The sequence below is a fragment of the Carassius carassius genome, chromosome 2 (genome assembly GCF_963082965.1).
Source record: "Carassius carassius chromosome 2, fCarCar2.1, whole genome shotgun sequence".
Classification (NCBI taxonomy): domain Eukaryota; kingdom Metazoa; phylum Chordata; class Actinopteri; order Cypriniformes; family Cyprinidae; genus Carassius; species Carassius carassius.
The window spans coordinates 20019583-20036831 of NC_081756.1; the positions used below are offsets into that span (position 1 = coordinate 20019583).

The window sequence follows — 17249 nt, forward strand, 5'->3', positions numbered from 1 at the left end:
TTCCAAATTGACACTTATTCTTGTCAATTGTTTTACTTGAAAAGTGTGGTTTTCTTTAAAAATATAAATGCCACCTGCTTTAAGTTTTTAAGCAGATATTTCCACATTTTGGGTGTGGATTAAATGTGCAAATTACTTTCTGGTGTCACTTTTTTTAAGTACAAAATGTAGTCAAAACCGGATTCTAGTATGACTACATGTACTGTATGACTTGCCTCGATTTACTAGTCTGATCATAGCTTTTTTTAGTTCTTTCAACATCATACTTCTTCGTCTTCATCAGATTGTTATTTCAAAGTCACAGGTACTCACTGCATGCAATGGATCAGTACAGAGGGATCCACCGATTTTCACGCTGACGTCTCTGTAGGAAGGCAGGTTGATGGTACACTGCACTGGCACTGTTAGGGTGTTGGAGTAATTCTGTGCAAAGAGACAAGAAACATTTCTCTCACAAACAGACAGTCTTACTGATGAAACCCAGCTGCTTGTGCAGGGAATCTGATGTGCATTAGAGTTGCATTACAAAACTCCCTACCTCAGACATAGAAGAATCTTCAAAAACACATCAACATTTCTAGAACTGATTGAACATGAACTAGATTTACTAATAATAAGCTTTATTTATGGCACAATTTATTAAACTCAAGTGGCTTTATTCAGAGTACAAAACCAACTATTTTGCAGAGAAGTGCTTTGCTGTTGTGCATTAAATCAACATATTATATCTGAAAGCCCTTAAATCAGGCAACTTATAAAGCGCCATAAACAACACAAGCCAGATTTTTTCATTTAAGTGCAAGTTAAATGAAATGTGGCACACATAGTGTCTGTGATAACAGGCAGACACTTTAAGCCTGTGAAGAGAGGGTCTTACTAGTCGTGATGTTCGTGAGAGGTCCTCCGGAGACGCTCGACTGTGTGCCACATGCTGAGGGGGGATACAATGACTTCCACCTACCTGATGGAAAATAGGAACAAAGCACTATTAATATTATTAGTGTAGCTCAAACAGTAGAGTATGATGCCAGCAATGCCACTGTAACGGGATCCACTCCCAGAGAATGCATGAACTGATCAAATGTATACCTTGAATGATGTGTAAGTCACTTTGGAAAAAAGCTCCTGCCAAATGCATAAATGTAACTGCAAATATCAATTTAAAACTATTTGAATAATTATAATATTTCGATTGGAATATTTAGATTTATGCAACTGGCACATGACAAATGAAAACAAAATTTATTTTAAATTGGCCTCGAAATATAAAACGTTTCATATCCACTGAATGGATCTAATCATAGTCTGAAGCTAAAAAAGTGAAACCTCTGAACTTAAATCTGCAGACTGGCTCTGATTTAGGGCACTGACTCATCTAGACTGTAAATCGGGGCAAACATTTGGGCAAAAGCCATGCAGTGTATTTCAGCCTTTAGAAATATTTTTGGAAATCTAAGGGAAATTGTAATAACAAGTAGAATAAAACTAGTAGAATAAAAGTCAAGTTGTGTCCTCTTCACCTGGTCAATATGGAAATCTCTGATCTGCAGGAGTTGATTGCCATTTTTCGTGACCTCTGGGATTGCAATGTGCAGTTGCAAATCTTGGATTGGAAAATAACCAAGATTCTGGATCTGTGATGTATAGAGAAAACATGTTTGTTTTTTTCAAAGCATGAGTTTTTGGGGCCCTGATCTCTTTAATTACATAATGCAAGGAAGTGAACCTCACCTGAAAGGTAAAGTTGAACGGAGGGTTAAAATCACTTGGTTCCTCTAGAGAGATGTCAGGTTTAAGCTCATATCGGGTAGGGTAAAAATCCCTGAGGGAATGAAAGCATATTGTAACTATTCCAACTACCACAACCACACATACTGACTTGAGCTTTCAAACAAACACACATCTATCTCACCTTGTGAAGAGCAGATCAGCCTCGTATTTCAGAGTGTAGAAAATGTCATTAATGTTGTCATGTAGGACAACTTCCTCCCCCTCACTGCAAAGACATGAGAACAGGCATGAGAAACGTCCCAGGCAGTTATGCTCACCCTGTGATTCACTGCGCAGTGACACTTGGTTGCGGACGAGAGGAGTTTAACATTTTAGCTCAGGCATCATCTGTGTCCAGGATCCCTTTTCCTCAGAGTTTCAGAACATTCCAAACCACCAGTGTTCTAGATACTTAAACTGAGACCAAATCTAGCCGATTTCAGAGTGGCCATTTAGTCATCCAGTGATCCATGTGTATTTTTTTCATTTTGTGCCCTACAGGATAAAACTCTGCTCTAAAAATAAAACAGATATATATATATAAGCAAGTAATCTGTCTGAAATAGTTCAGAATAAAAAAATTTCTTCATAACATCTTGTAATAATGTTTCTTTAACCCTTTAATTGAAAGTTTTAAAATCCAGTTTTTCAATTTCATCTTAATTGTATTATACAAAATATTTTCCATATCTAAACATTTGCAACACCACACATAGAGCATATTTGACTGCTAAATGTTAGCTGTGTCTTACCTGGTAACCTCCAATATGATCTGTAGGTGATCCAGCAGCACAGAGGGACTGAATTCAAATTCCAAACGAAATGTTACCTGGGGAGTGAGAGACACAGACTAATGTTTAATCACAACAGCCACATGATAGTAACACAACTAACTATTGTTTTTCTGCCAATTAAAAAATAATGGCATAGTCTGTAGTCTCCTGTATCAACATTACTATATAATAAATCTCTCAATCTAAATAAATGGCTATAAAAGAGTAAACTGGAAGAATATAATCTGCTACTGTAATGCTAGAAAGTGAACTTAATAAAATAGGAATGCTGCTATTACAATAGAAAATTTGAATGAACAGACAAGAAAGTACATAATTAACAGAACTAATAATGAGTTGGCAGCCATTGCAGATTATGCTATCATCATCAATGATTTGAATGCAAACGCCCTCTTACAATACTTTGATGAACTGAGAGACGAGGGCTAACCATGACATGGAAGTAAATGTGGTCACACGTCTCCTCTCCAGGAAAAGCCTTTGGCAGAGGATTATGAGTAAAGCCTGCAATAACCTGTTTTTAAAATGGAGGCCTCAAAGTCAGGCTGACTGAAAGTATCAGAGCAAGGTTAGAGAAACCTAGTGACCATTAACAAGGATACACATGAACATGTGCATGCTCATACTTTTTCACACATTGACACAAAGTTCTGACATCATTTGATTGAGGGAAAAATGATTGGAAGTGTGTTTGTCACTACATATAATTTCTTAAATACCACAGACTTTCTTTCATCCATTCTAGCTTCACACACATCACACATGCTCAAAAATTAGTTCATCCCTAGCTTTTGGATTCCTCGCCTCCAGAATTCAAAGTTACACCCTGATCACATCTAAAATGTATATTTTTAAAGATGAATCAATATTTTCCAGGGCAAACAGCCTGTCTGGATATAGGAGAATGACACAAACAGGCCAAGACCCTGAACACTTGTGGGCCTCAAGCCTTTTTCTACAGACCATGGGCATACACACACACACACACACACACACACACACACACACACACACACACATATATATATATATATATATATATATATATATATAAATATATATATACACACACACACACACACACACACACACACACACACACACACACACACAAACACACACACACACACACACACACACACACACACACACACACACAGGTGCATCTCAATAAATTATAATGTTGTGGAAAAGTTAATTTATTTCAGTAATTCAAGTCAAATTGTGAAACTTAATACATTATAATAAATTATATTATAAATAAATTCAATGCACACAGACTGAAGTAGTTTAAGTCTTTGGTTCTTTTAATTTTGATGATTTTGGCTCACATTTAATAAAAACCAACCAATTCACGATCACCAACAAAAACCCACCAACTGTTCCTGTCAATACTCTGAAAATCAGCTCAATGAGGTCAACATGGCACAGAAAAAATAAAGAAAATATATATTTTTTGTGTTTAGCAGAACAGGTTTGGGGTGACATGCAAGTGATGATAGAATGTTTTTTTTTTGGGGGGGGGGGGGGGGGGGGGGTTGATCTATCCCTTTAAAGCACAGGAGAAGGCTTTTAGTTTTAGTTTTGCTTGAAGAAATAGAAGCACTTGGAAGCACTTATAACTACGTGGGCAAACTCTTCATCCCCCCTTGGTGAGCAGTGGCACAAGCAGCATGGAAAACATTTTTTTTACATTCTCTCCTCAATTCTCCTTCTTTTATTCCACTTTCACTCCATCGCTAACTGTTCTGAGCTGAACCAGGCTCCCAAGAGAAGCTGCTAACTGTTTCCTATCAAAGCAGTGCCCTGACACAGGACAGAATTCTGTGCTCCAGACCTTTGCTCTGTGTGGATGTAGTAACTGTATGGTAACAGCATTTTTGTATTACATACTTGCCTCATGTCTTCTTTTTCTGGACAATCCTGAACACAAGCTTAAGGGTCAAGCATAAAATGGACACTAAGTGATTCATTCTGTATAACTTCAGGGTGCTGGTGACCTTATGGGTATGTCTATGCCCTGTGGAACATTCCAGATGTAATGATTTGGTATTAAAGTGATAAATCCTGACAGTTCTGCAGATGGGTAATGTGAGGAGGTCTATATGGCTTTTGCCTGTGTGGTCCACTATGTTTGTGTAAGCAAGTCTTTCTAGAGCTCAGACGGTTAGTGTTGTCTCTGGTGTAACCTCTAAATGTCTATTGTTGCTGACCATGGCAATAAAACATTCTCACATTAGTATTATACAATATATAATTCTGCATATATGATCATATGCAGTGCACACTGGCTATATCACAGTTTGGTAAAAGCATTAGTTACTACATTACATTTGACTTGGCTCAGGTTCCAGAAAAACATCACACCAACAATTTACTTAGTGTCATGAGTAACAGACACATTAGTGAAATATGACAAGAGTTTAGTGAAACTAAATGCTAATTTTTCAAAAGTTTTTTAAAGTAATTCTGCAAGGATGCAATAAATGAATCAACAGTCATAGTAAAGACCTAAATTGCTACACATGTTTTCTATTTCACATAAATGCTGTTCTTTTTAAATTTCTATTAATCAAAGAATCCTGAAAAAATTTTTTATCATTGTTTCCACAAAAATATTAAGCAGCACAACTGTTTTCAACATGTGGTATTTATCATGTGACACTTAAGACTGGCGTAATGGCTGCTGAAAATTCAACTTTGCCTTGACACAAATTTTAATATAATTTTAAATCATCATCATTTAAACTTGTAATAATATTTCACAATGTTGCTGTTTGTACTGTATATATATATATATATATATATATATATATATATATATATATATATATATAATGCTGTCGTTGTGAGCATATATATAAAAAAAAATTAAAAGCTTTTCCAAACCAAAACTACTGATCAGTTGTTTAGTTACAGTACCCTTACTGGAGAACAAATGTGGCACAAAAAAAATTATTAAATTGTCAGTATTGGTGTAAGAGTGTACACATAGTTGTCATTTTGGGCTAGAGGTTTCTGATATGGTTCATTGTAACTCTATAAATGTGGAAAAGGCAACTCACCTTTGACTTTGCTCTCATAAAAGGTGCACTGATATTGCAAGATTTCTCATATTTTTGCCTGTTCTCACTGCGGCAGTCTATATGTATATCAGAGTTATCCTATAAACAGAGACAGAGAGAACAGCCCAATGTAACAGTTAGTTTAGCAGATGCCTTTTTTGCCTTTAAAATGGTCATTAGTATCAATCTTATCTTACAGATCTTATTATGAATGGACAATGGAACAAATCAAACATTCAGTCCTTCACAGGTGTCAAACATCCAAACAAAGGGTATTAGAGAGATGTTGTACCTTCACTAAAAGGCTGGAGAAGCGTAGGTTTGGAGTGTTAGTGATGTTAAGTTGAGCTCCATATGCATTCTCCCCTCTGTTTTCTAGATGTACGTCTACTACCATCCTCCTCCTGGATCCCTCTACAATGCGTTCAGTAGGTTCTGCTGACATCTGACTCCAACATAACAGACTGCCTGCTCGAAACGCTTGGGCACAGAACTGCCTGTGGAGAAAGAGAGGGGGCATGAGCATGTATGCACATACTATAAGTGTGTAAGCATACGTGTGTGTGCTTTATCTTACTTGCGATTCATTAAATCAGCCTGAGATTGTAACACCAAATCTGGAACACAATGGTCATCTTCGTCACAACCATTCCAGAAGGGAAGCTGAAGAAAACCACAAAAAAAAAGCTTACTGCTATTACATTTATATGTGTTTAACATGCTTCATTATTAATATTGTGTTAATGTTGTTAACAAAAGATATACAGTGCAACAGTAACGTTTCCCTTGACCTACGCACACTCACCTGTGTTTTCACAGTAGTTGGCCAGCTATCATCCAGAGCTGGGCCTTGATCCAGGTCCAATAGCTCAGTCTCTACAGTGAATATAATGGGCCTGGCATAGTCTGTAGTCTCCTGTATCAACATTACTATATCATAAATCTCTCAACCTAAATAAATGGCTATAAAAGAGTAAACTGGAAGAATATAATCTGCTACTGTAATGCTAGAAAGTGAACTTAATAAAATAGGAATGCTGCTATTACAATAGAAAATTTGAATGAACAGACAAGAAAGTACATAATTAACAGAACTAATAATGAGTTGGCAGCCATTGCAGATTATGCTATCATCATCAATGATTTGAATGCAAACGCCCTCTTACAATACTTTGATGAACTGAGAGACGAGGGCTAACCATGACATGGAAGTAAATGTGGTCACACGTCTCCTCTCCAGGAAGCAGTGTATGATTCTGTGGCTGCAGGCGATCTAGGTCATCAAACACAGCTCGAGGGTTGAAGCGCTTCTCCTCAAAGAAAGCATTGTAGCTAAGAGCTGGAATACAGTGAACATAAAGTGAAACATTTGATTATAACTTATTTGCTTATTAAAAGTAAATAGTTATTTATTACAAATTATTTGCAAGTAATGGTAGATAACATGTTGCTATATAAGCTACTATTCAAAAGTTTAAGGTTGGTGAGATTTTTTTAATGTTTCTGAAAAAAGTATTTTAGGCTCACCAAGGCCGCATTTATTTGATCTGAATAAAGTAAAATAGTAATATTGTGAAATATAATAATAAAAAAAAACCAATTCCAAAAAAGTTGGACACTATACAAATTGTGAATAAAAACAGAATGCAATGATGTGGAAGTTTCAAATTCCAATATTTTATTCAGGATACAACATAGATGACATAGCAAATGTTTAAACTGAGAAAATGTATAATTTTGAAGGGAAAAATAAGTAAAATTTCATGACATCAACACATCTCAAAAAGTTGGGACAAGGCCATGTTTACCACTGTGTGGCATCCCCTCTTCTTTTTATAACAGTCTGCAAATGTCTGGGGACTGATGAGACAAGTGGCTCAAGTTTAGGAATAGGAATGTTGTCCCTTTCTTGTCTAATACAGGCTTCTAGTTGCTCAACTGTCTTAGGTCATCTTCGTCGTATCTTCCTCTTTATGATGCGCCAAATGTTTTCAACGGGTGAAAGATCTGGACTGCAGGCTGGCCATTTCAGTACCCAGATCCTTCTTCTACGCAGCCATGATGTTGTAATTGATGCAGTATGTGGTCTGGCATTGTCATGTTTGAAAATGCAAGGTCTTCCCTGAAAGAGACGACGTCTGGATGGGAGCATATATTGTTCTAGAACTTGGATATACCAGCATTGATGATGCCTTTCCAGATGTTTAAGTTGCCCATGTCACACGCACTCATGCAACCCCATACCATCAGAGATGCAGGCTTCTGAACTGAGCGCTGATAACAACATGGGTTGTCCTTGTCCTCTTTAGTCCGGATGGCATGGTGTCCCAGTTTTCCAAAAAGAACTTCATATTTTGATTCGTCTGACTACAGAACAGTTTTACACTTTACCACAGTCCATTTTAAATGAGCCTTGGCCCAGAGAAAACGCCTGCGCTTCTGGATCATGTTTAGATATTATATATATATATTAGATATATTAGCTTCTTTCTTGACCTATAGAGTTTTAGCCGGCAACGGGGAATGGCACGGTGGACTGTGTTTACCGACAATGTTTTCTGGAAGTATTCCTGAGCCCTTGTTTAGATTTCCATTACAGTAGCATTCCTGTATGTGATGCAATGCTGTCTAAGGGCCCGAAGATCACAGGCATCCAGTATGGTTTTCCGGCCTTGACCCTTACGCACAGTGATTGTTCCAGATTCTCTGAATCTTTGGATGATATTATGCAATGTAGGTGATGATAACTTCAAACTCTTTGCAATTTTTCTCTGAAAAACTCCTTTCTGATATTGCTCCACTATTTTTCGCCACAGCATTGGGGGAATTGGTGATCCTCTGCCTATCTTGACTTCTGAGAGACACTGCCACTCTGAGAGGCTCTTTTTATACCCAATCATGTTGTCAATTGACCTAATAAGTTGCAAATTGGTCCTCCAGCTGTTCCTTATATGTACATTTAACTTTTCCGGCCTCTTATTGCTACCTGTCCCAACTTTTTTGGAATGTGCAGCTCTCATGAAATCCAAAATGAGCCAATATTTGACATTTCAAAATGTCTTCCTTTCAACATTATTATCTATATTCTATCATGAATAAAATGTAAGTTTATGAGATTTGTAAAGTATTTCATTCCTTTTTTACTCACAATATGTACAGTGCCCCAACTTTTTTGGAATCAGGTTTGTACATTTTCTTTGATCCATTCTAAAAATCTATTATAATTTATTTCTGTCATGGCAAAGCAGCCATTACTTCAGTCTTTAGTGTCACATGATGTCACATGATCCTTCAGAAATCATTCTAATATTTATTAATAATATTAATAATATTTTAATATTTCTTAATATTTCTTCTTTTTGATACTTCTATTTTAAATAGAAATCTCTTTAACATCAATTTACTGTCTACCATGTGTGCTCTATACCATCTGTGGACTACAGCCAGATTCAGGAGACTCTGGAGTATAAACTCTGAAGTTGATACTCAGGAGATCTGAGAGCAATTTGGGAGTTTCAAGTTATTAGAAGACATATCTTTTAATCTTAAGGAAAACCCTTTTAAGAGACCAGAATGATGTGTGGATGTTCAGTTATCTGACAAGGTTTTAAAAAAGTGCTTGCTTAAAGACAATTTGAACCTTGTTCATGGGCTGAGAAAAGCCTATAAACTTAGGTATCCTACTTTCTAAAATGTCATAAATGTGAAAAATGTGTATCAATAAATGACACACTTAAAGGTTTAACATTCATAACCCTCCTCAGCACATGTGAAGCAAATTAGATTTAAATAAAATATGTGCCTCATTTTATATTGCCCCAATAGTCTGAATGATCATAAAGACTCAGACTTATCATTTCTCTGAGACCATTACATTGGTTTCACACCTTTGACATTTGTGATGGAGATGTTCTGTGGTCATGAAGGTTAACTAAAAACAGCTGTGCTGCTCGGTGGTCCCACACATTAAGCAGGAACTTGACCTTCCAGCACGTTTTTCAAAACATACCTAAGATGGTCACCAAGGCCTTAAAGGGATACTTTTTAGCACGTGTAACAAGCCTAACTTGTTACTGGAAGCCAAAGTCTCTTAAACAGTATAAAGTAATAGTGTTCATGCAGACTAGATCGGTGACCTAAACGGATCCAAATGTGGTTTCAAGGTTGTGTTTTAAGTCCTACACATGAAGGGCTAAGAGTAAAGGTTATATAAATAGTCTTAAAGTTAATGGTCAATTGATCACAGATCAGAAAGAAGTGGCAACTTGTTTTAATAGATTTTTACTACTGAAGCTCAAACCGGTTTATATAATGACAAATAAGTCAAGGAGTATTATGCTAATTGTGGTGTCACTTTAGGAGGTTTTTCATTCAATAAAGTAAATGAGACTACAGTTTAAAAGAATTTAAGGGAACTGAAATGTAGTAAAGCTACAGGTTTAGTTAAGATTCAAGCAAGGTTTTTTAAAGTTTTAGCTCATTTTATAACCCCTGTGGTTACTCATATTTTAAATCTCTCTATTGGCCAAGCTAAGGTACCTGATGAATTCAAACAAGCAAGAGATTTTCCCCTTTTTAAGAAAGGGAGTAGGTTTGAGTGTAACAATTATAGACCTGTGTCAATTCTATCTTCCTTATCCAAAGCGTTTGTAAAGATTCTTTTTGATCAAATTGAAGAATATATTTTGAAGTGTAATATTTTATATGAATTTCAGTCTGGCTTTAGGAGAATGCATTCCGCTGAGACAACAATTTTGTATTTGACAGATTACATAAAGAAAGAATTGGATAAAGGTAAATTAAGTGGGATCGATTGCAATCGAAGGGTTGTGAGTTTGAGTCTCGGGCTGGCAGGAATTGTAGGTGGGGGGGAGTGCATGTACAGTGCTCTCTCCACCCTCAATACCATGACTTAGGTGCCCTTGAGCAAGGCATCAAACCCCCAACTGCTCCCCGGGCGCTGCAGCATAAATGGCTGCCCATTGCTCCGGGTTTGTGTGTGTGCTGTTCACTGCTCTGTGTGTGTGCACTTCGGATGGGTTAAATGCAGAGCACGAATTCTGAGTATGGGTCACCATACTTGGCTGAATGTCACTTCACTTTTCACTTTCACTTTACTTGGATAAACAAACCTTAAAAATGTTAGCTGGTGCATTAGTGCAAACACATTTTGATTATGCGGCAACTTTCTGGTATAGTAGAATGGTATAGTATGGTATCTACGAAACGAATCAAAAGTAAATTACAGACTGCTCAGAACAAGTTGTGTAGAATTATTCTGAGGCTTCATCCACGAATGCAGTTCAATAATAATCATTTTAGGGAAATAGGGTTTTTAAAAGTGGATAAAAGGGTCATTTTCTTAAGTTCCAAAGTACTTGTATGACTACTATGTTTTCGTAAGAGATGTTCCTGGTTTTTCTACAAGAGCAAGGATAAATAATATGTACTTGTGTAGGTTTAAGAGTTTAATTGGAAAGAAGGTCCTTTTAGAAGAGAAGTTAAGAAATGGCTTTCTTAACTATGTTTCTATAAGTTTTTTATGTGTTATGTTGATGTGTGTTGTTTTGATTTCATTCCTATTATGAACTGCTCGTCCATTTTTTTAAATTTAGAGGACCACAATGGAAATATGGTTTTTACATTTAGGGAAAACTGAATCTATTTTATTTGGTTCTGCGGCTAAATTGAGAAAATGTTCCAAATTAGAAGTAAGGGTTTTTATTTATTGTGTATATCCTTGACAGTTTTTTTTAAATGTGTATGAATAGGTCTTTTGGGCTTGATTGTACTTGTTTTAACTTTTATTGTCAAATAAATCAAATCAAATCAAAAGTCATTGCTGTGCAAGAACACTTAGTAGAAGACGTGAAATAAAGTGTGCGCATCTGTAATAAAACGTCCCTCACACAGCTCTGGGGGGGTGAATAAAGTCCCCCTTTAGCGAATCCATGTGTATTTGTAAAATAAATATTCAGATTTAAAGCATAGTAAATACTTTTTTTTTCACTTCTGCTGACTGTTCGGAAGTGGAAGACGCGCAGGCGGATGTTGTAGTTCGTCAGTGCTGCGTGGTTAGTGATGAGCGCGGAGAGAGAACAAAACAAAACACTGTTCACGAATTAGAAGCACAAAACGAGGATTTGTAAAGAAAAACTGAGGATTTTGAAATAAGCCAAGACGAGACCTTTGCTCCTACATTTCCCAGAGGTGTACGCTCAATGCATACGTCTTCCATCTTCCACCTGCATGTCCTCCGCATCGCACAGTCAGCAGATTGAAAGGCTTGGATGAGCAAGGACAATTTTTTTATATTACTCTGAAAGAAGAAAGTCACATACACCTAGGATACTTCGAGGGTGAGTTGAAGATGGAAAAAATGTTCAGTCTCGGGTGAACTAACCCTTTAAATCAACAAAGCATCAAAGGGAAGATCACAAGATAAGTGTATGTTGAACAATTCATCACTACTGATGCTATATTTTCATGCTAATACATGGCATGCTCAGCAGGGAAACCTTAACTGAACCACACTGGATATGCAGCTGGTCAGTGGTATGTAAACGCTGCCAGCTGTTTAGCTTTAATGATACTATAACAAAGAGATACTCAAGTGAGATTGAGGAAACTGCTGCTTTTAAACGACTTCCATAACTTCCAATTCTCAAGAATGTTTTCCAGTATAGAGTTTGTTTGGGTGAAAGCTAAGCTTGTCACCCTTTGACAAAATGTCTGTGGCAATCCAACAGTACAGCAGATGTAGTCAGTGCACAAAGACCATTTTATATACATAATAAATTGATAATAATAAGTATAAATTTAATAAATGAGCAAACATTTTATATATATATTTATGCCTACAGAAGACTTAATTTAGAGTAGTATTTGAAATGTATGTATATATATATATATATATATATATATGTATATATATATATATATATATATATATATATATATATATATATAATGCTGTCGTTGTGAGCATATATATAAAAAAATATATATATATAAACTGACCTATTTCCTGTAAGGCTCTATTAGGAGTCCGAACTGTGACATTCAGACATACAATAGCAGACATGCAGGTCACATCTTTCCCTCCTCTCCGACAGTCTTTATTGAATACGTTGATCATGCCGGGCTCAAATCGAACAGTGGCATGGATTCGGACAACACTTCGAGACCTGCAGCACAGCACAAATGGTACATTATTGAGGTATTTAGGAAGAAGCATGTAAATTAAGTGTAGGTAAGTTTAAATAAATTAGAAACACACCACAGAAGAACTGCAGCACCGAGGGAGCCCACAGCTAGATCCACCAGGCCATCTCCATTCATATCCATTTTCCCATGGATGCTACGACCAAAGTACTGCAGACCTGGGGCCAGCTGAACAGCACCAATCCTCTGACAGAGAGAAGAGATGGATGTAAAATCTTGCCATAATGAACTATTCTGAACAAATACATGCAGATTAATTAACACACAAGAGAGTAGCTGGACACATATGTGGTACCTGTTTATATTTCCTCAGTATTCTGTTGTGTTGGCTGTGGTAGATGTAAATGGCTCCTTTGTTGTCATCCTCTAGTGGAGCTCCTATTACCACATCATTAAATGAATCCCCATTAAGGTCAGGCACAGGGGCCAGCACAGAGCCGAAACGGGCATTCTGACCATGATCTAAGATTTCCAGTGAGCCCTCCAATATGAAATGAGGCTGATGAGAAACAAGCATAAAAATGGCTGCTGTGAGGTAGGACACAATTTAGTTACAGCATAATGTGAGCAAAATAAGCCTTGGTGCGCCAAAAAAAATGATAGCTTGTACACTGAGGGGTAAACTAATAGGTTCACAATGCAACAATGTACAGATATTTTGCTCTTTAATGAAGGCAACTGACCCCACAATGCATTGAAAATTCGTTCATGCACTGGACTGTCCTCTGCCTATGTACTGGATTGTTTCTAAACTCCTATTTCTATACTGGATGCTTATGTTACCCACAATTCAATGCTGCTTTTGTCGCTTTATACAGTATGTATAAATATTATGGTTCAAAAGAGACATAAAAGAATCTTATTTACAAAGTAAATACTTCTGTTGGACCATTTTGTTTTTAATGCAAACTTTTAATGAGGAATAGGAGCATTTTTTTCTATTTAGATCACATTCCAATCATAAATAAATGTAGAAACTCTGAAAAGAGGCTGTTTATTAGGGAAATATCCATTTAAGTCATAGATAAGAGCTAAACATTTCTGTAACCAGAGACAATCTTTAAGCACAAACATTCACTATTGAAGTCCAAACCAGACTCCCAAGGTCAAATGCAGGAACTGCAGGTGAGGTCATTTAGCAAGTATTTGTGCCTCTGAAAACAATTAGTTTAAAATGGGTGGAAAGTCTCTCTCTCTCTCTAAAATATATGGTTATAGATGACAGACATGTGAAATCGGTTGTTTTTTCAGCCTTCCTAAAATAGTATTAGAGGAGAGGAGAGTTTTGCATAATAAATGGATGGAATACTGTATATACTTTACATTTTCTAAAGAACATTAACCATGACCAATTATTTCAGTAAAAAATGGCCAGCACTGTTGATGTACACAGTATCTGGCTGCAACCAAGGGTTACTACAGACTGTGGTATCCTGGTTAAGGTCGCAAGGAAATAGCTTATAAGAGCTAAATAAATAAAGATGGAGGTCTGCTCTATTCAGAGCATTGCTCTTGCATTAGTTCCAGCTTTTTCCATTTATTAAAGCAGCTCTCGCTCTCTCTTTGTGAGCTTCATATAATTATATTTCAAGGGGGAAATATTTTCCTGCTGAGTTCACCCTTCACTAGTCCGTGATGCGAGGTATAGCAGGTGGCAAAAGCCTGTTAGTATTTACTTGAGACCACTAATGAGGTAGTGCATTAATGCACAGGCACAGTTTCAGATCCCTAAACTTTATGAGAAGAGACAACATCTGTAGTATTTCATTCTGGATGAGAAGTAAACAGTAGTTAATAGGGCCTTTCGCACCACTTTAGTTACAGAACTAAATGTGCAGTACTAAATAACTGGGATGGTTTTGCGCAAACTACTTCCCAGTACCATTTAAAGGATTGCATTCACACCAACAGTGTGTACTAGGAAGTGACAACTGGCAGTGCTACATTTGCTAGAAGTGTCTGCACTTTAGCGTACGTTCATCTATCAGTTCACCATAATTTGTGAAATAAGTTGACACAATGTTTACAGTGTGTTTACACAGCGTTTTAAATCATGGTGGGTGAGGGCATTTTTGTACGCATTTGGCAAATCAATGTCTACTTACATCATGGGTAGTACCAATTGTGCTGGTTAGACCCTGCTCCGAAGTAGGAGCTAATTTGGTTCTCGAAAAAGACAGGCTGGTACGAAAATGCCAAAAAGTGGGTTCCACAATTAGTTCTGGTACTATGAAAAGGCTACCGTGGTGTGAAAGGCCCAAATATAACAGCTAGTCAATAACTAATTAAATTGTTTTTTTTGCAAGAATATGCTGAAGGTCTGAAAATTCTTTACCTGCTCTGTGACTCTGTAAATGTAGACTTTGCCCTTTTCCCAGCCTGCACTGAAGAACATGGGAGCAGCCACCAGCAGGATATCTGTCACTCCATCATCATCCAGGTCCACTGGAGCAATCTCACTGCCATAGTATGACCCAATCTGCAAAAACACATCCATCAAGACCAAAATGATTACTAGTGGTGCACAAGGACAAGCATTTAACATCTGAGAAACTCCTCACATGGATATGCAAATGCTGATGTTAGCATCAAAACGCATGAAAACATGGTAAAACTAATATGTTTAATTATATTTGATAATGTCTATCAACATTATGTGAATAATATAAGGACACAGAAATATGCCAAATATAGGGCATTTAAAAAAAAATGGGACAAGATGGTATCAGTCCACGTTTTGAAGGTCCACTGCACTAGTTGGATATAAAGTTGCTATCACCGTGAGATGTTCCGGGCCACCAATAGATGAAACAGGACCTAGGCCTGGACAATATATTGAACGATATGATCATGCGCATCTCGTCAGTAAAGTCGGTTCCGTGATTAGCGGTAAATCCCCATCACCTGCTCTCAAATGGAGCGGCAGTTAATACACAGAGCTGTAGTTCACTGTCAAGCTATGCTATATAAAGTTCATTATCGACGGCGATTCATCTTCAATTGATGAATAACCGTTGATCAGCCAGTTGTCCTGCGATGATGAAGACACTTCAAGATTTAGATGAACTGACCTTCATCTTGGCCCATGTGATGTTTTCTTGAAATTTCTTTAGCAGGCGTCTAGTACAGGGTACTGTTGCAGTAAGGGTTGTTATATCAGCCACTCACCCATAACTACCCATTTTGAGGCAATGATAATAACCTCTACTGCCATGATAAATGCAAGTGGAAAGAGCATGCATGCATCCATAATACCTATTTACAGCTGCTGCTAAAGCAGATCTGGAAGTCTTTGGAACAGGCTTTGACCAAGTTTGTGATGGGCTCTGGTATTTTGAAGAATTTGAAGGCAGCACAGAGGGAACTGTTTGGAACTAAACCAAAGGCGTTAGCCAGGTCAAAGAAAATGACATGAAGGTCCCTCTTCTCTCTCTTGGCTGGCTGAATCTGGTGCCAGATCATACCTGTGTGCTCCAGACATCCTGAGAACCCAGAGATTCGCGCCTTCTGGATTGTCGTGTCCACAATCTTGTTCTTATCAGGATAGATGTTCAGCTTTTGAGCTCTAACACTGAAGAAGACTTTTCCTTCAACACTGAGGAGACTAATAGCCTGGAATTGGCTGATGATTGAAGATTCCTCCTCCTTTTGTATCAGTACTCCTTCCACTCTATTCTAAATCTTGGGTATTACTTATTTTTCCAAACCATTTGCATTAACTTCCACAGAAAGAACCAAATTATTGTTTATTCTTTCCTTTTCTCGCAACATACAGTACTTAAACATTCTTCTGGCCTCAAGGAAGTCGGCCTGGTTTTAATGTTCTCCTAGAGTACATTAATTCCCTCCTTCTCCATTTCTGAAGACTTCCTCCATTGCTTTTTTAGCTATAGACTTTATTATATTTTAATAAAGCTCGAATTGACTTGACTTATGAACCAGAGTGCACAGACAAAGAACTAACCAAACTTGACCAGGATTACGTAGTATGTGAAGAAGTTGATGCGGAAGCAAGCAGTTAGAGCAGGACAAGCATTTGTGGTTTAAAAGATTTGTAAAGGATTTGTGATTAAAAACATCTAAATGTTTTTTTTTTCTTTTTAGAAAATGACTGATCATTTCACTAGATAAGATTCTTATTCTTCATCTGGGATCGTGTAGAGCAGGGGTTTTCAAACTGTGGGTCGCGACCCACTCGTGGGTCACGGAATGGAACAAGGTGGGTCGCACAAAGTCACTTGGCTGCAGCTAATTTTGCGTTTCAATGACACACAGACACTAACACAGTTCAGTCTAGGGCTGCACGAATGTGACGAGTGGGGCGGGGCCTAGTGCCATGGGAACAGAGCTAGGCCGGTGGAGTGATTGGGAAATGAGCAACACTCACCGGTCTCAA

At 37.3% G+C, this 17249-nt stretch overlaps 1 protein-coding gene across 1 annotated transcript in view; it reads right to left on the bottom strand.

The window, feature by feature from the left end:
• The window catches only part of LOC132105847 (integrin alpha-11-like), a 47964-nt gene that overhangs the window by 3315 nt on the left and 27400 nt on the right, over window positions 1–17249 (bottom strand). Inside the window, exons 13-27 of the mRNA XM_059511294.1 lie at window positions 15189–15332; window positions 13149–13352; window positions 12909–13039; window positions 12650–12816; window positions 6829–6968; window positions 6435–6545; window positions 6207–6292; window positions 5922–6126; window positions 5630–5728; window positions 2523–2599; window positions 1913–1996; window positions 1732–1822; window positions 1521–1634; window positions 878–961; window positions 313–423 (exon numbers count right to left, since the gene is read on the bottom strand). Coding sequence (XP_059367277.1) covers window positions 313–423; window positions 878–961; window positions 1521–1634; window positions 1732–1822; window positions 1913–1996; window positions 2523–2599; window positions 5630–5728; window positions 5922–6126; window positions 6207–6292; window positions 6435–6545; window positions 6829–6968; window positions 12650–12816; window positions 12909–13039; window positions 13149–13352; window positions 15189–15332 — 1848 coding nt within the window. The remainder of the gene's footprint in view (window positions 1–312; window positions 424–877; window positions 962–1520; window positions 1635–1731; window positions 1823–1912; window positions 1997–2522; window positions 2600–5629; window positions 5729–5921; window positions 6127–6206; window positions 6293–6434; window positions 6546–6828; window positions 6969–12649; window positions 12817–12908; window positions 13040–13148; window positions 13353–15188; window positions 15333–17249) is intronic.